Here is a 15,806-nt window from a genome sequence, read left to right on the forward strand (position 1 = left end):
CTTCCCTCAGACGAGGTGAGAAAGGAATGGGTGACAAAATAGAAGCCTAGAAAAAGGATGGGGTGCCCCGTGCTTGCCGCCCCGAGTTCTACGCTGAGGATCCCTAGCGAATACCTGTCAAAGATCCTCTGCGGCTGCATCACGCTGTGGACAACGTGGGTCAGGTGATCCTGGGCTGCGACCACTTCCGGGGGAGGGTTGTACTTATTCACTGCCAAAACCTGTTTCAGAATCAGAAATGCAAAGGGAAACAGACTGCACTTCTAAAAAGCACACAAGGCTCAGATTTTCTTTAATGAATCAGCCTAGACATGCAACCAGGTAGAGAAAAGAATGTAAGGGATGCTCATGAATCTTTGTGCTCAGTCTCCAAGCCTAAATAATGATAATTATTTTAAAATATTGAGCTGGAATCCCTCAATCCCCTACTTCTTTATACTCCCTGGCTTGAAAGGGGAAAAGCAAAAACAAAAACAAACCCTCTAAAGTCCAAGATGACTTTTAATACAGTCAACATCTCAACCATTAATAGAAGAGGAAGAAATAAAATTCAGCTGTAGATTCCAGGTAGCTGATGCTGCTGAATTTTCTTCTTATTCCATCTCACCAAGAGCTATTCTGATGATCTCAAATTCTACCCAAAGTTCCTCCTCTTTTAGCATAACTTTCTCTGTCCAAAGACCTAGGCCTTTTTCTCATAAGGTATGGCTCTCCATCCCCTTGTTTTTGCCATCCCTCTAAATGCATTATCCTGTCTGCCACACCTTTTCTTAACCTATAGCTTTGAATTGTATTCCCTTCACAAAATGTTAAAGGGAAAGAGAAATCTAATAAGTGCCTTTGGTTGTGAGAATAACAACAGACTCCCATCTATAACTATTTTTAACCAAGATTTCAGAAAGGCATTTATAAAATGAAATACCTGCCTCTCTACATTAAGCCTGTTTCCATTCCACTCAAATGTGCATTGAAAGAAATCCCTCATCACAAGTCACTAAAGCAAGACAAAGTGGCTAGCACAGGTATGGTGGGGGGGAAGCAGGTGCTAGCTTTCGAGGTCTGCTTATTCTGCAACTGTCCAGATGTATTATCTACACTAATAAAAAAGAAAGATGCAAATTGACTGTACCTCCGTGACACCCACCAGCCAATCAGGAGTGTGTATGCAAATTAGTCCAACAAAGATGGCGGGTTAATTTGCATATGCAGGCGCCAAGTGGCTGAGGGCAGGGAGGTGCTAAGCAGCCTGGGTCCTGGGGATGGGCGCCAAGCCCACAGCCTCCTGGGACCATCACTGGCCCCAGGAGGTGAGGGAGGCTGCTCCAAGCCACGCCCGCAGGTGCCCAGGACCATTGCCAGCCCCAGGAGGCGAGGGTGGCCACACAGCTTGACAGCAGACAGCAGGGCCTGCTTGGCCATAGCCGCAGCAACCCACGAGCAGGCAAGAGGGCCCGCAGGCAGCACCCAGCAGGGCCTGCTTGCCCATCGCCATGGTGAGGAGCAGGCAGGCCCTGCAGAGAGCAGAGAACCATGGGGAGCGGGCCTAAGCCGTCAGTAGGACATTCCCTTAGGGCTCCTGGATTGGAGAGGGTGCAGGTCGGGTTGAGGGACACCCCCACCCCGTGCACGAATTTCATGCACCAGGCCTCTAGTCTATATAATAAAAGCCTAAGTGACAGTTACGGCAGAACAACGAGTTGCTATGATGTGCACTGACCACCAGGGGGCATATGCTCAATGCAGGAGCTTCCCCCTGGTGGTCAGTGTGCTCCCACAGGGGGAGCACCACTCAGCCAGAAGCCGGGCTCACAGATGGTGAGCGCAACTGCAGTGGCGGGATCCTCTCCCGCCTCCGCAGCAGCACTAAGGAAGGAGCAGTGAACTGAGTGGTAAGGAGCAGCGAGCAGGTGGGTGGTAAGGAGCAAGGAGTCCCAGACTGCGAGAGGGAAGTCCATGCTGGCTTAGGCCCGATCCCCCAAGGGGTCCTGGACTGCGAGAGGACACAGGCTGGACTGAGGGACCCCGCCTCCTCAGTGCATGAATTTTGTGCACCGGGCCTCTAGTTATCTTAAAAAGCAGAATTAAGGATTTAAAATAGCAGAGTAGTAATTCATTTGTGTACCTTTTGAGTATATGGTGGAATGACAATAAAATACATTTCATGATTAGTAAATCTATTTTAGAGTAGCACGTAGAATGACACACCCTCTAAATAGGATAGTTATCTAAATTAATAATCTGCCAGAATGCCGCCGGCCTATAGAAACGCATTGCTGCTGTTGAATTGGGGTTGATGTTCAGCTTTGAAGAGGGTTAAACAGACTGATCCTAGGACAAGGAAGCACTCCCTGAACAAACCATTAATTCACATGTTGTAAATTAATTATGGGTATCATTTATTGATTTTATTGGTCCTCCAGCAGGCAGTATAAGCTTTTAAGCTTATTAACTGAGAAACACATGAAATAATATGATTACATACCTTTTCTTCCACTGTAATCTTCTTCTGATCTAATTCTGTTAATCGTAGTAGCATAAAAATGACGAAGAACCAATATTCACATTGTTCCTATTTGAAATATCAAGAGGACTATTGAATTGCCTTTGTTTTCCAAATTAACAAGCACCAGCATTCTACTTTCATGAGCATTGATCTATCACCTACTACCCTGTCTCTCTCTCTCTCACACACACACACACACACAGTCGTTCTCCACATTTTCACATTTACCAGCCCATTAAATTAACAACTCAAATGCACACTGTCCCTTGCAACTTATAAAGCTCTTCAAAGTTGTGACCTTGTTAGTCTCCCTGTGAGGCAAGTGGGACAGGTGTGAGCATCTTCATTTCTAAAGAGAAAATCAACTCAGCCTCAGAGGCGAAGCATTCTATCTAAGGATCCATGGCCAGCAACTCGAACCCTATCTTCTAACTCAGCCATTTTCAACCTTTTCCATCTCCTGGCACACATAAGGTAATTACTAAAATTCTGTAGCACACCAAGAAATACAATATATTTTTTGCTGATCTGACAAAAAAAGATAATTTTGATTGATTTACAAAAATAACAACAGTAATTACCTACCCTTTTTGCTCCCTAAGTGACTTTTTAAAAAACGTGACTTTTGCCCAGCTGGCATGGCTCAGTGGTTGAGCGTTGACCTATGAACCAAGAGGTCACGGTTCGATTCCTGGTCAGTGCACATGCCCAGGTTGCGGGCTCTGTCCCTGATATGGGGCATGCAGGAGGCAGCTAATCAATGATTCTCTCTCTCTCCTATCCTCTCTGAAATTAATAAAAAAATATATTTTTAAAAAAGTAACTTTTTATATATGTGTATATAAGGATTGCTGGTACCAAGAATTAACCAATCAGATGCAACCTTATTATGTGACATGACCAATAAGATGCAACTCTATGACCTACATATTTATGGTTCAAGACAGGGCATGCATACCAGATGGCTATTGCTGCTTTGGCTGTTTTCACTTTTTAAATTTCTTTATTGATTTCAGAAAGGAAGGGAGAGAGAGAGAGAGGGAGAGAGAGAGAGAGAGAGAGAGAGAGAGAGAGAGAGAGAGAGAGAAACTCATGCCCATGACCTCCTGGTTCATAGGTTGAGCCACACCCACCAGGCTTTTGTCATTTTTTTTTTTTTATTATTTGACAATCTAAGGGAAAAGAGGTCAGTGCTCCTGACTAAATAGTCAGGTATTGCATGTTCTAAAAATTCTTGCGGCACCCCGGGTGAAAATTGCTGTTCTAACTCCAAAAAGTTTCAGTATTGCAAATGATGAAACATTTATTATTACTTTGTTATTTATTTATGACTTTGTTTTATTTTCGTATCATGTATTATGAATTTATTTCACAATAAAATGATATTTATTTATGGAATGAATTCTTTATAACTCCCTACCATCGGCTATTTTAGGATTATCTGCCTTTTAAAAATGCAATCAACATGTTTTGTATCATGAAGCTATGCCTCTTTGAAGGGAAAGATGTTAGTGATGGATGCATCTTACAGATGACAATGTCTGTTACATGAACAGACACTCCTTACGGATCTGCAGCTGGGGGTGATGGCTGTTGTAAGTTCCATTGCTTTCTTTCCATAGCTGCTTTTAATGCCTGTCACCGTGTCTATACCAAGCATTGCTTTTAATTTTAAATCTTATTTTTCACTTTTAATTTTTTTTTGCCATTCTAGAAATATTGATCACAAAAACAAAGGTACTCAGAGCTACGCACAAAGTCAAGAGTCTATAGAAAGGTAAGCGAAGGGTATAGGTAGAAAAGGGGATTGGGACAAAGACACAAAGAGGGAGGGCCAGGGCCAGGCAAAAGGATTCATCAGCGAAGCCAGAGCCTGCAAAGCAGTCATGGGTCTCAGATTCCCGGATGTGAAGAATCCATGGGAAGTACACTTTTTTCTTTAATCATTTTACAACAACACCTGTTTCCTAGCTATATGCAGACAATTACTCTAGGTATCTAATCTTAGACTCTCTTTCCCCTGTTCCAAAACAGGAACCACATTCTGTCCACACCCCAGCACCATGCATCTTCTAATGCAAGAGGACGCTGCTCCCCCATCTCAGCAGCTCCCTCCCAGGATCTTGGCCACCTCCTGGATGACTCACAGGGACCACACAGAGTGACCCGTTCAGGCTTCACTTCCCCTGACAGAGGTGCCCAGGGTGCCTAACCCTTCTGATTGCTTAACCCTCCTGATTGCCTCCTAAGAGGTTGAGAATGAAGAGAAACACACTGTACTCACGTCCTAATGTTCTTTATCAAAAGTACTTCTTGAAGAAGAGTTCCAAGAAAGCCCTCATCCCCTCCCCTGATGTAAATGATCTCCTACCTGAATTGGATTTTTCAGAAGATTGAGAATTCGAAGGAGAGGTAGAGTTTCAATGTATTCTATTTCACCCAGCTCAGCAATCTGTTTCATCAAAGAGACACAACAGTATCAATGGACTGACTGCACAAAAACAATAGAAAGGATAATATACAAGGGGATGCTGTGGATCCTTTAAATTCAACTTATTTTAAAAATTGCTCTGTCAAATATCCAGCCCTTTCACGAGAATTTCACCAAGTTTCACAGAACACACAGAAACTCTCAGGCTTGAGAACAGTAAGGTGCTCTTCATGCTTATTTAAAGGCAGACGTGAAATGGCACATGGAATCAGAGAATAGGTATGACAAATGCATGTGGAGGCTACCTGTTCTCCCCCACCACCTGCTTCCTGAGCCTCCAGTTCCCAATCTGCCCCTCAGCACGGCTTCTCTGCCCTGGCTCACTGCCTGGTGAAGCCTTCTTACAGCATGTGTAGTTCTTATCATTTCTTAAAAATACATTTTTTATTGATTTTAAAGAGGAAGGGAGAGGAAGAGAGAGATAGAAACATCAATGATGAGAGAGAATTATTGATCGGCCACCACCTGCAGGCCCCCTACTAGGGATAGAGCCTGCAACCTGGCATGTGCCCCGACCAGGAATCACACTGTGACCTCCTGGTTCTTAGGTCGATGCTCAACCACTGAGCCACGCTGGCCAGGCAGCTCTATAATCCTATATAATAAAAAGGTAATATGCAAATTGACCCTCACATCACAAGATGGCTGCCCCACAGCATCACAAGATGGCCGCCCCATGTTGTCACAAGATGGGCGCCTCCATATTGTCACAAGATGGCTGCCACAAAATGGCTTCCCCCACGTCATCACAAGATGGCTGCCCCCATGTTGTCACAAGATGGCCGACAGGGGAGGACAGTTGGGGGGGACCAGGCCTTCAGGGGAGGGCAGTTGGGGGTGATTGGGCCTGCAGGGGAGTGGTTAGGTGTCAATCAGGCCGGCAGGGGAGTGGTTAGGGGGCTAACAGGCTGGCAGGCAGAGTGCTTAGGGGAAATCAGGCAGGAGCCAGCAGTCCCGGATTGTGAGACTGACATCCCTTGAGGGGCTCCCATATTGGAGAGGGTGCAGGCTGGGCTGAGGGACACCCTCCCCCCCCCACCCAGTGCATGAATTTCGTGCACCGGGCCTCTAGTTTTTTAATAAGAGATCATTATTTTAAAGAAAGATAAAAACGAAAATTGTATGACATAGTTCTCAACATGGGTGTTACACAGGTGTTTACCTTAATGTTTTTTGTTAAATGTACAGTTATGTTTTATACTCTCTTCTATGTAAGTTAAGTTTCACAACTTTTAAAAGTAAGGAGAAAAAGGTGTCCTTAATTTGACCAAGAATAGAGGTTGCATTGCAGCATGCCTGAATTTCCCACTAAGCTAAAGACAAACACTTTTCCTTAAATTTCCTGTAATTAGCATAATTACCATTTTATTTCAAACTAGAGGCCCGGTCACGAAATTTGTGCACAGGTAGGGTCCCTGGGCCTGGCCAGAAATCAGGACCATCCAGGACCTTCCTTCATCCATGCCACCCCCGGGTGGTCAGTGCATGTCATAGTGAGTGGTTGAACTCCCAAGGGGACAATTTGCATATTAGCCTTTTATTATATAGGATATAGATACTGAACTTGTGCAAAAAAAATTAATAAGTACTTTACATTTATATTTCTCCCCACCCAACTCATTCCTGCAGGCATTGTAAAAGCCCCCCAACAGCAGAATCCTGAGAATTCCTGAGTTATCCAACCACAAAATGCAGCAAATGTAAACTATTCCCAAAGCTAAATCAAGGTAAGAACACTCGCGCCATGTTCAAAGGATGCCACTTTCCAAGATACAACAAGAAAGGCAAATTCCAAGATACAATATACAACCTGCCCACATTAATCTGGTTATAGCAATGTTAGAACACACAGCTTTTTCCATAAGATGACTAGCTTACCCCTTGGACTACCATTTGGGTCCTCTACAAGATACAAAAATCAATATTTTATATTGCATTATTCAGGTGGTAGAAAAGTAAACTTGGTTCCCATTGGCTCAGTCATAACTTTCATACCATGGATTGACTTCCTTGTCGATACGACTCCTGTGGTTGGCCCTAACGCAAATGTCACCATGTCTCACCAAGTCCCGGCCACAGGCATTCACAGCACTGCTGGCAACAATGGAAATTGGCACATTCTTTCTAAAGGGCAATCTGTGTTAAAAATGCATAAGCTATGACACCATTATCCCTCTTCAGGAGTTTTATCCTGAAGAAATCATCAGACAGGCAAACATTAGATACAAGAATGCTCTATCTAATGTTTTTAGTAAAAGTTAAAATATTCTAAATTCTGAAAGCTCCACCATCATGCAATTAAATGGGCCACAGTACAGTCACATAACAGGAATCTATGCACCCAATCCAGAAGATGGTGACATCTATGGTGATTGACCTGGAAAGGTCTTCAAATGTTACAAACAGCACAAACAGAATGATCATGGACTATGCACACTAAGATGCCAGCTGGGATCACTGGTCTTTTGAGAGTCAAATGCGAGGAATGTAGCTTCCCTTACAGTCCTTTCAAAGGTAGGATGAGGCTGGTAAGGGCAGAAGGGAGCCGGTGTGGAGTAGCCTGGTTTCGAGTTCCTCAGGCTGCTGAGTTAGCCACGTGTTCAGATCCTGGATGCCCTGCCTGAGCCAGCCTCTCCTGCAGACCTACCCCCACAGCAGACCCCCCGCATGTCTTCTCTCCTCAAATGCCAAGACCCATGGCTGTGTGTATCACTGATGATTATAGATGGAGTGGGTACACAGCACCCCAAATGACCAATATTGCCAAAAAGGTTATATTCTTAAAGGAACGTCAGCCATCTGCTGCAAGAATGTCACACCAGCAGAGCTGGTCCCCATTCTAGTCTGGCCCTCTTCTCGAGCCTCCTCTGCCTGTTAGCTCCTCCCCACGCTCCAGAGGCCTGTCAGCCTGGGCTTCGTAGGGAGCGCAGTTTATAGGACTCATTTTTTGCCTTTTCCTTCTGGCCATGCTCACCATGCCTTACCATCCAGTCCTAAGGGGGCTGTGATAGATGGATGGATGGATGGATGGATGGATGGATGGATGGATGGATGGATGGACGGACAGATAGATAGATGGAAATACATATTTGTGGTATAATGATACTAAGTCTCAGAAAAGCAAAATGGCATTCTCTAAGTAACTCCTAGACCAATATTTTGCTTCTAGAAGAAAGGACTGAGGTTACAATAGAGTTAACATTTGGGGAATGATGCTAGAAATGACATCAAATCTAGAAGGACTACGAGTAAAGAGTGATAAAGGCCCCCAAATCACCAGCTGATGATAAACATTTGCAAAGGAACTTAGATGTTTACAAGATCATGGGAGGTACAGCAGTGTTTCAACAGCGAAAGCCAAGTGAATAATACCAGTGAAAGTGCTACCGATAAAACAACGTTCCTAACATCAAATTAATCACATGAGAAGCAACAGCTATGTTATGTTTCTTTTAAATGAAAAATTTTCCACCCCTGATACATAGCATTCTCAGTAGTACTGGAGAAATCTCTGAGGAAATCTTGGGATGGCTCAAAGAATATTTCAAAGTACTGTGCGTTGCTCCCCAGCCTGCCCATTGGGGAGCCAGGGAATTATGTTATTGTTACGAACCCAATCATTGTCAAAGGATCCCCACCATTGGGAAATGTGGTCACTTTTTTTTTAAGGGAGTCTCTTTAATATTTGAAAACTATGAACTCCTTCCTTCACTCGCTTTTTTCTTTAAACTCTTTCAAATGTAATTTCGATAGTCTCTTGAAATGGAAGAGAACAATATATGATTTGTGAGGTCTATCTAGACCAGCACTACACAGTTCAGTGGTTACTAACCACAAATGGCACCTAGAATATGGCTAGGCTGAATCCGAATGTCCTGTGTGTAAAACACACACCGGATGTCAAAAATCTTACTGTGAAGCAACAGAATATAAAGTATCTCATCAATAAATTTTTACATAGATTACATGTTGAAATTATAATATTTTGGATGTTTTAAGCTAAATAAGACATATTATTAAAACTAATTTCACCTGTTTCTTTTTACTTCTTTATTATGGCTACTAAAAAATTTAAAGTTGCACACACATATTTTTATCAGAAAACACTCTCCTCAGACATTTACACCATACACCTTTCTGAAAGGGGGCCCTTAGCGTTTCATTTGCTGTACTATCCTGCAGGGTTAAGAACGCTGACTCTAGATGCAACAGTGTACATTTACATCCTGGCTCTGCTATTTGCTAGGTAAACAGCCTTAGACAAGTTACTTAACCTCTCTACATTCCAGTAGCGATAATAATAGGGTTACATAATAAGGATTAAGTGAAATACATGTGAAGTGCTTAGAATAGTGCCTTGTGCTATATTCAATGAATATCACAGTTATTTTATGACTATAATTGTTGTTATTAGTATTACTATTGCTGCTTTTCCTGAATCCTGAAATACACTGAGTTGGGATTAAATGAGTGCATTCCATCTTTCCAACATTCCCTGTATATACGTGACAATCATGCTAATGGCAATCTCATGAAAAAGATACTAAAACCATATGAAAGAGAGATGATGCTGGCTTCATAAGACACACAGCACAATGAGCAAAAGTTGTCCATTAGAATTACCGTTAACTTTAGAAATTGACAAAACAATTTAACATACAAATCAAGTGAAACTGAGGATGAACAGTCCTGTCTGTAATTAAATATCTACTTCTTCCCAGACCGAAAGATTGCCTTTTTTAAATTTTTAAACACCTAACAGATGCCCTGGCCAGGTAGCTCAGTTGGTTAGAGCATCAGCCCGAAATGCCAAGGTTTCGGGTTCTACCGATGAATGCATAAATGAGTGGAACAACAAATCTCAATCTCTCTCTCTCTCTCTCTCTCTCTCTCTCTCTCTCAACAAGCAATAAATAAAACAATATAAATAAAAAACCTAACGGAGATGGAAGTTCATTGGAGAAAGAGTCATCAACACAGATGAGCACCATCACAGCTGAACAGAGACAGGTCTCCACAGCCTCACATCTCAACCCAAGTAGGACCAATGTCTCCTTCAGGGTCAGCCAAACTTTCATTTTCAAGAAGAAATAAAGATTCAACTTCCTTATGAGATCTTTTCCAAACATGTGATGGAAGTACGCAATATGAATACAATCATATTGTAGATTTTACTGCATAAGAAATCAGCTATAGATACCAACTTAATATACCATGATCATAAGTACAACTGATTTATTAAAAGTAAAGTATAATTAGGAATAAAAATTGCCTTGGCTGGTGGCTCGGTTGGTTGGAGCATTGTCCTGTACATCAAAAGGTTGTAGGGGAGTGCACTGGAGGCAACTGATATCTCTCTCTCTCTCTCTCTCTCTCTCTCTCTCTCTCTCTCTCTCATCAATTTTTAAAGAAAACATCCTTGGATTTAAAAGAAAAGAGTAAAAGTCAACTTGTATAATTTGTGATACAATGTGCACATTAAGCCAGATACAGAAATTTGAATAAGTCCAATCCCCAACTCATACAGCTGGGGAGCATACACTGTTGTACCAAGGGATGTAAGAGTTCACCCCTGTGCCTCTTTTCTTTCAAGGGAAGGCATGGGCCACACCAGCCTGAGACTATTCTTCTGTCTACAGTTTCCTGGTGCTGGCTTTCAGGCAGTCCTAATGCCATCCTTCTACACAAACTTTCACATGGACACATTTACTTCAGAAGGTCATGTGCACTTGGTTGTAGTTGACCTTTAAAACCATGTAATAAGGGATCATCAAGTTTTCAAAAATTAAGAATTGTATTTATTTATTTACTAGAGGCCTGGTGCACGAAATTCGTGCATGGGGGGGGGGTTGTCCCTCAGCACAGCCTGTACCATCTCTAATCTGGGACCCCGCTCACAATCCAGGACTGCTGGCTCCCAACCACTAGCCTGCCTGCCTGCCTGATTGCCCCTAACCACTTCTGCCTGCCAGCCTGATCGATGCCTAACTGCTCCCCTGCTGGCCCGATTGCCCCTAACTGCCCTCCCCTGCTAGTCTGGTCATCCCTAACTGCCCTCCCCTGCTGGTCTGATTGCCCCTAACTGTCTTCTCCTGCTGGCCTGGTCCCCCCCAACTGCCCTCCCCTGCTGGCCTGGTCACCCCCAACTGCCCTCCCCTGCAGGCCTGGTCCCCTACAACTATCCTCCTCTGCAGGCCTGGTCCCTCCCAACTGCCCTCCCCTGCAGGCCTGGTTTCCCCCAAACTGCCCTCCCCTGCAGGCATGGTTGCCCCCAACTGCCCTCCCCTGCAGGCCTGGTCCCCCCAAATGTCCTCCCTTGCAGGCCTGGTCACCCCTAACTGCCCTCTCCTGCTGGCCTGATTGCCCACAACTGCCCTCCCCTGCTGGCCTGATCGCCCACAACTGCCCTCCCTTGCCTGCCATCTGTGGTGGCCATCTTGTGTCCATATGGGGGTGGTCATCTTTGACCACATGGGGGTGGCCATCTTGTGTGTTGGAGTGATGGTCAATTTGCATATTACCTTTTTATTATATAGGATTTCAAGTCCTCCCTCAACTACTGTTCCAGGAGGTTTTCTAGAATGACATTTCTGAGCTGGCATTTAAGGTGACAGCCCTTGAGTAACCAATAACGGGTCCTACTGTGTCTTCTTAATGTCGACATGGAAGCCAACACGTGGGAAGCACGACCTTACCTTATTGTCCTCTAGGTTGATCACTTCCAGGAAGTCGTGATTCTCTAAGCCTTGGAGGCTCTTGATCTGATTGTGGGATAGGTCCACAATCTTCAGGGCTCTTAGCTGGTCCAAACCCATGATCTTCTCAATCTGGTTATGGCTCTAAAATGGTTAAAAGACACTCAATGTGTTAAAGGCCTCTATAGGAAAAGGTGTAATGACAAGTTTTCATTCTGAATACTATCCCTAATCTCTTAAAATCAATAAGCCACTCTTGTCTGCCCCACCTCCCATTTCCATCATTCGCCTCCCTAAACACATATACACACAGCCCACAAAGAAATCTCAGAAGCTAATATATTTTTAAAAAATTTAAATATGGTGTTGTTGTTTTTTTTAATTTCAGAAAGAGGAAGGGAGAGGGAAGGAGAGATAAAAACATAAAAGATGAGAATCATCAATCGGCTGCCTCCTGCACCATTGCCCCCTAGTGGGGATCAAGCCCGCAACCCAGGCATGTGCCCTGACCTTGAATTGAACTGTGACCTCCTCGTTCATCACTCAACCACTGAGCTACACCAGCTGGGCAGAACATAATATTTTCATTAAAGTTAAAGAAAGATGAATATTCTAATCAGTAGGACAGCTTTTTACATTGCATAACCTAAAGCCTAATGACAGCATAACTCCATGTTTATCTTTAGAATAAAATTTATGCAGTTCTTTCATCGGCATCACAATAAATCACTTGAATATTGTAATTTCCACATACACTTTGTTTTCAGCAGTATTCTAAATGCACTCCCTTCATAGCGTGAGGGCTGTGCTAGTCTGACACAAGCCTTCAGTTACTTGTGCTCTTGTGAGCTTCCTGCCTCACATATCTGGGCTGGACCTATGCCTTGTCCTAACCACAGGACATGGCAGAAGCAGGCCAGTTCCAAGCCTAAGGATTGAGTAGGCCTGGCAGCTTCCCCTGTGGTGTCGTGGAGCCCTGCCCGCGGTGCAATGTAAGAATGCCAGCTACTCTGTTGGAGAGAATTTGTGGAGAGGTCCCATGGGGAAGGAGAGGTCATATGGAGAGGCTCCTGAGATTAAATACAGAGGGAAAATCCAGCCATTCCAGCATCCCAGCTGGGCCCAGACCCCAGCCAATCTGCCAGCTGCATGAGGCAAGACCAGCAGAAGAACCGCCCAGCTGCCCCAGCTCAGATTGTAGAATTGCTGGCTACCACAACGGTTAGCTAATAAAATTTCTCCACGCCACTACACTTGGGGTGGCTTATTATGCAACAATAGAAAACTGAAGTAAGTTCTTCAATAATTCACACATGAGCATCTTCTCAGACAATAATTATAAAACAAAGAAAGATTCAAGACTCAAACATTGTTCTTTCCCAACCCTCATGTACCCATTAACAACAAATTATGGTGATAATATTAATTTGAATTTTCTTTACATTTTCCAACATACTCATAACTCCATGGTTCCTTAATGTTGAGGTATAGTGAAATGCACAGTAAAAGTAAACTTTTAATTTAAATTGAGAATCATATTAAAGACAATTTTGAGGTTTCAATTAATGCTGTTATGCCCATCTTTAAACTTTTATTAAGCACTTAGGAACTAAAAAATTAAATTATGACCCTTGCCAGGTGGATCAGTTGGTTGGAGTATCATCCCATAACCAAAAGTATTCAGGTTCGATTCCCTGTTGGGGCATGTCTGAGAGGCAATCGATTGATGTTTCTCTCACATCAATATTTTCTCTCTCTCTCAAATCAATAAACATGTCCTCAGGTGAGGATAAAAAAATTAAATTATAATATTCTCTTCATCTATAATATTTTTTCTGGGATATTTAATAGCAAGAACTCATTTTAATCCTATTTTTCTTAAGATTTCACTTCAATAATGAGCACGATTTGTGTTCATTAGTATAATTTATGGTTCTTTAAAACATGTTAATAGAATGTTGATGATCTATAAAGCTTGGGGTCTCATTAAACCATTTTATTTATTCTTATACATGTTGGAAAAATTCTATTAGAAGAAGGAAAAAATACTAATAACCCCATTTGCCTAAATTAAGTCAAGTTTCCTACTGTGCAGAGTTAAAAAATGTTCAGAAAGTGTAATAGAAAAGAAAAAAATGATACTAAACTTAACATGATGTCCATATTAATTTAACGTATTGAAATAAGACTTTAATATCCTATTTAAAATATGCCCACATATCAAGTTTATATACCCTATACTTCTTTGCAAAGAACCTTAACGTGCTGTAGATGTGGAAGATAACCCATATAATTCTTTACAGCATCTCTGATGGCTTTCAAAGTGGTAGATACAAGAGTAGTGAGCCTTGGACGGTGTTCTCAGTAGTTAGAGCATCAGCCCCGGGCACTGAAGGGTCTCAGGTTGGATTTCCTGTCAAGGGCACGTACGTGGGTTGCAGGTTTACTCCCCACCCTGGGTTGGGGCGTGTGTGGCAGGCAACCAGTCGATGTGCCTCTCTCTCATCGATCTTTCTCTCTCTCCCCTTTCCACTCTCTCTGAAAAGCAATGGAAAAAATATCTTCAGGTGAAGATTAACAACAACAACAAAAAGCATAGAATAAGGCATAGAGAAGTTCAATTAGATAGCCTGTGGTCATAAAAAAAAGCAGAGCTGAGAAATATTCAGAATCACCCAATTTCTGAGTTCAAAGTCCAACCCTTTATCCAGTCTCTGCACGAACAGCTCGTGCTTATGGTGTCATGACTAACAGGTAAAGGGAGCCTTTAGAGAGAAGCCATTTCCTTAAATAAGTGAAATGAGAAATACTCATCTCCCCATGTGGAAGGGAAACAACAAATGGTTCTTACTAAGACAAAATAAAGTTTAAAATTTGAAATGCATTGTCCTGACTTGCTAAGGGAGGTGGCTACCACAATAGCCCACCAGTGAACTACATTTCCCCCTTACATTTACCACAGACGTTGATGGTAGACAACTATTGGTGTGTATACTGAATTGTCCTTTTTTCTCTAAATTGTAAAATAAATTATTTTCAATAATAAAGCAATTGATTTTCTTATTCCACAGCTTAAAAAATAAAAGCATTAAAAACTGTTGAAACAAATGTGTATCATTTCACTTTACGTATTTTATTAACATATGGAAAAGAAAACCTTCCTATTCTCAAAAACTTTAAGGAAAATTAATGATGGCACAAAATTGTCAGCATGGATTACTTATTTAGTTATTGAAACAAACGCTTAAGGATGAAAGTGTTACGTGTTGTTATTCTTTTTATTAAGATTTTAAAAATTGAATTCTAGAGAAAGGAAGGGAGAGAGAGGGAGAGAGAAACATTAATGTGAGAGTGAAACATCGACTGTCTACCTCTTGCATGATCTTCCTGGGGATTGAGCCTGCAACCTGGGCATGTGCCCTGACCAGGAATCGAACCAGCAGCCTTTTGGTGTATGGGACAATGCCCGACCAACTGAGCCACACCAGCCAGGGCTATGTGTTGTTATTCTTAATAATGAATTCAATTTTTGTTCCCTTAAGCACACCCCCAGATCTCCTTCTATTGCTCCACTTAAAGTTAATGGGAATGCCAATACAGAAAAGATGTAAAGAAAGGATAAGCTACAAACAGAACAGCACATGCTGCCAATAATCCTTCAGATTGTTACAACTTTAAAACGTGACTTTTCTTATAATTCTTAAATTTGCAATCCAACTTACCAAGTTCATTTTCATTTATGTTTGGCTAATATGCATTTGTGGGCAGGAACCATGAAACCTCGGGGAAATGATTAAACCTCCCCATGCCTCATTCCCATCCTCAGTACTGGGAACCAGTACGTGATCCTCCCCTGACTCACTGTAAGGAATGAAGGGTCTTAAAAACACACTTCATCCCCAAGCTAGGGGAGAAAATTAACACACAGCCATCCATCAGCTCTCGGTGGTTAAATAAGACAGGGAGAGTATATTGTATATGTCAAAATCCTGCAGACAACCAAACATGTCATTTCAAACAACAGTTCAACACTCCTGTGGGAAAGTTCACATAGGAATTTAATAAGCTAGCAGCCTCATGGCTTAACATCCTCCAGGCCTACCTTGTGACAGGTATA

General features: G+C 42.5%; 1 protein-coding gene across 1 annotated transcript in view; it reads right to left on the reverse strand.

The window, feature by feature from the left end:
* LRGUK (leucine rich repeats and guanylate kinase domain containing) overlaps nt 1-15,806 on the reverse strand; it is a 106,401-nt gene that overhangs the window by 62,761 nt on the left and 27,834 nt on the right. The window contains exons 7-10 of the mRNA XM_008150546.3: nt 11,690-11,833; nt 4,875-4,955; nt 2,483-2,569; nt 115-221 (exon numbers count right to left, since the gene is read on the reverse strand). Of these exons, the coding sequence (XP_008148768.1) occupies nt 115-221; nt 2,483-2,569; nt 4,875-4,955; nt 11,690-11,833 (419 nt within the window). The remainder of the gene's footprint in view (nt 1-114; nt 222-2,482; nt 2,570-4,874; nt 4,956-11,689; nt 11,834-15,806) is intronic.

The sequence above is a fragment of the Eptesicus fuscus genome, chromosome 14, assembly GCF_027574615.1.
Source record: "Eptesicus fuscus isolate TK198812 chromosome 14, DD_ASM_mEF_20220401, whole genome shotgun sequence".
Taxonomy (NCBI): Eukaryota; Metazoa; Chordata; class Mammalia; order Chiroptera; family Vespertilionidae; genus Eptesicus; species Eptesicus fuscus.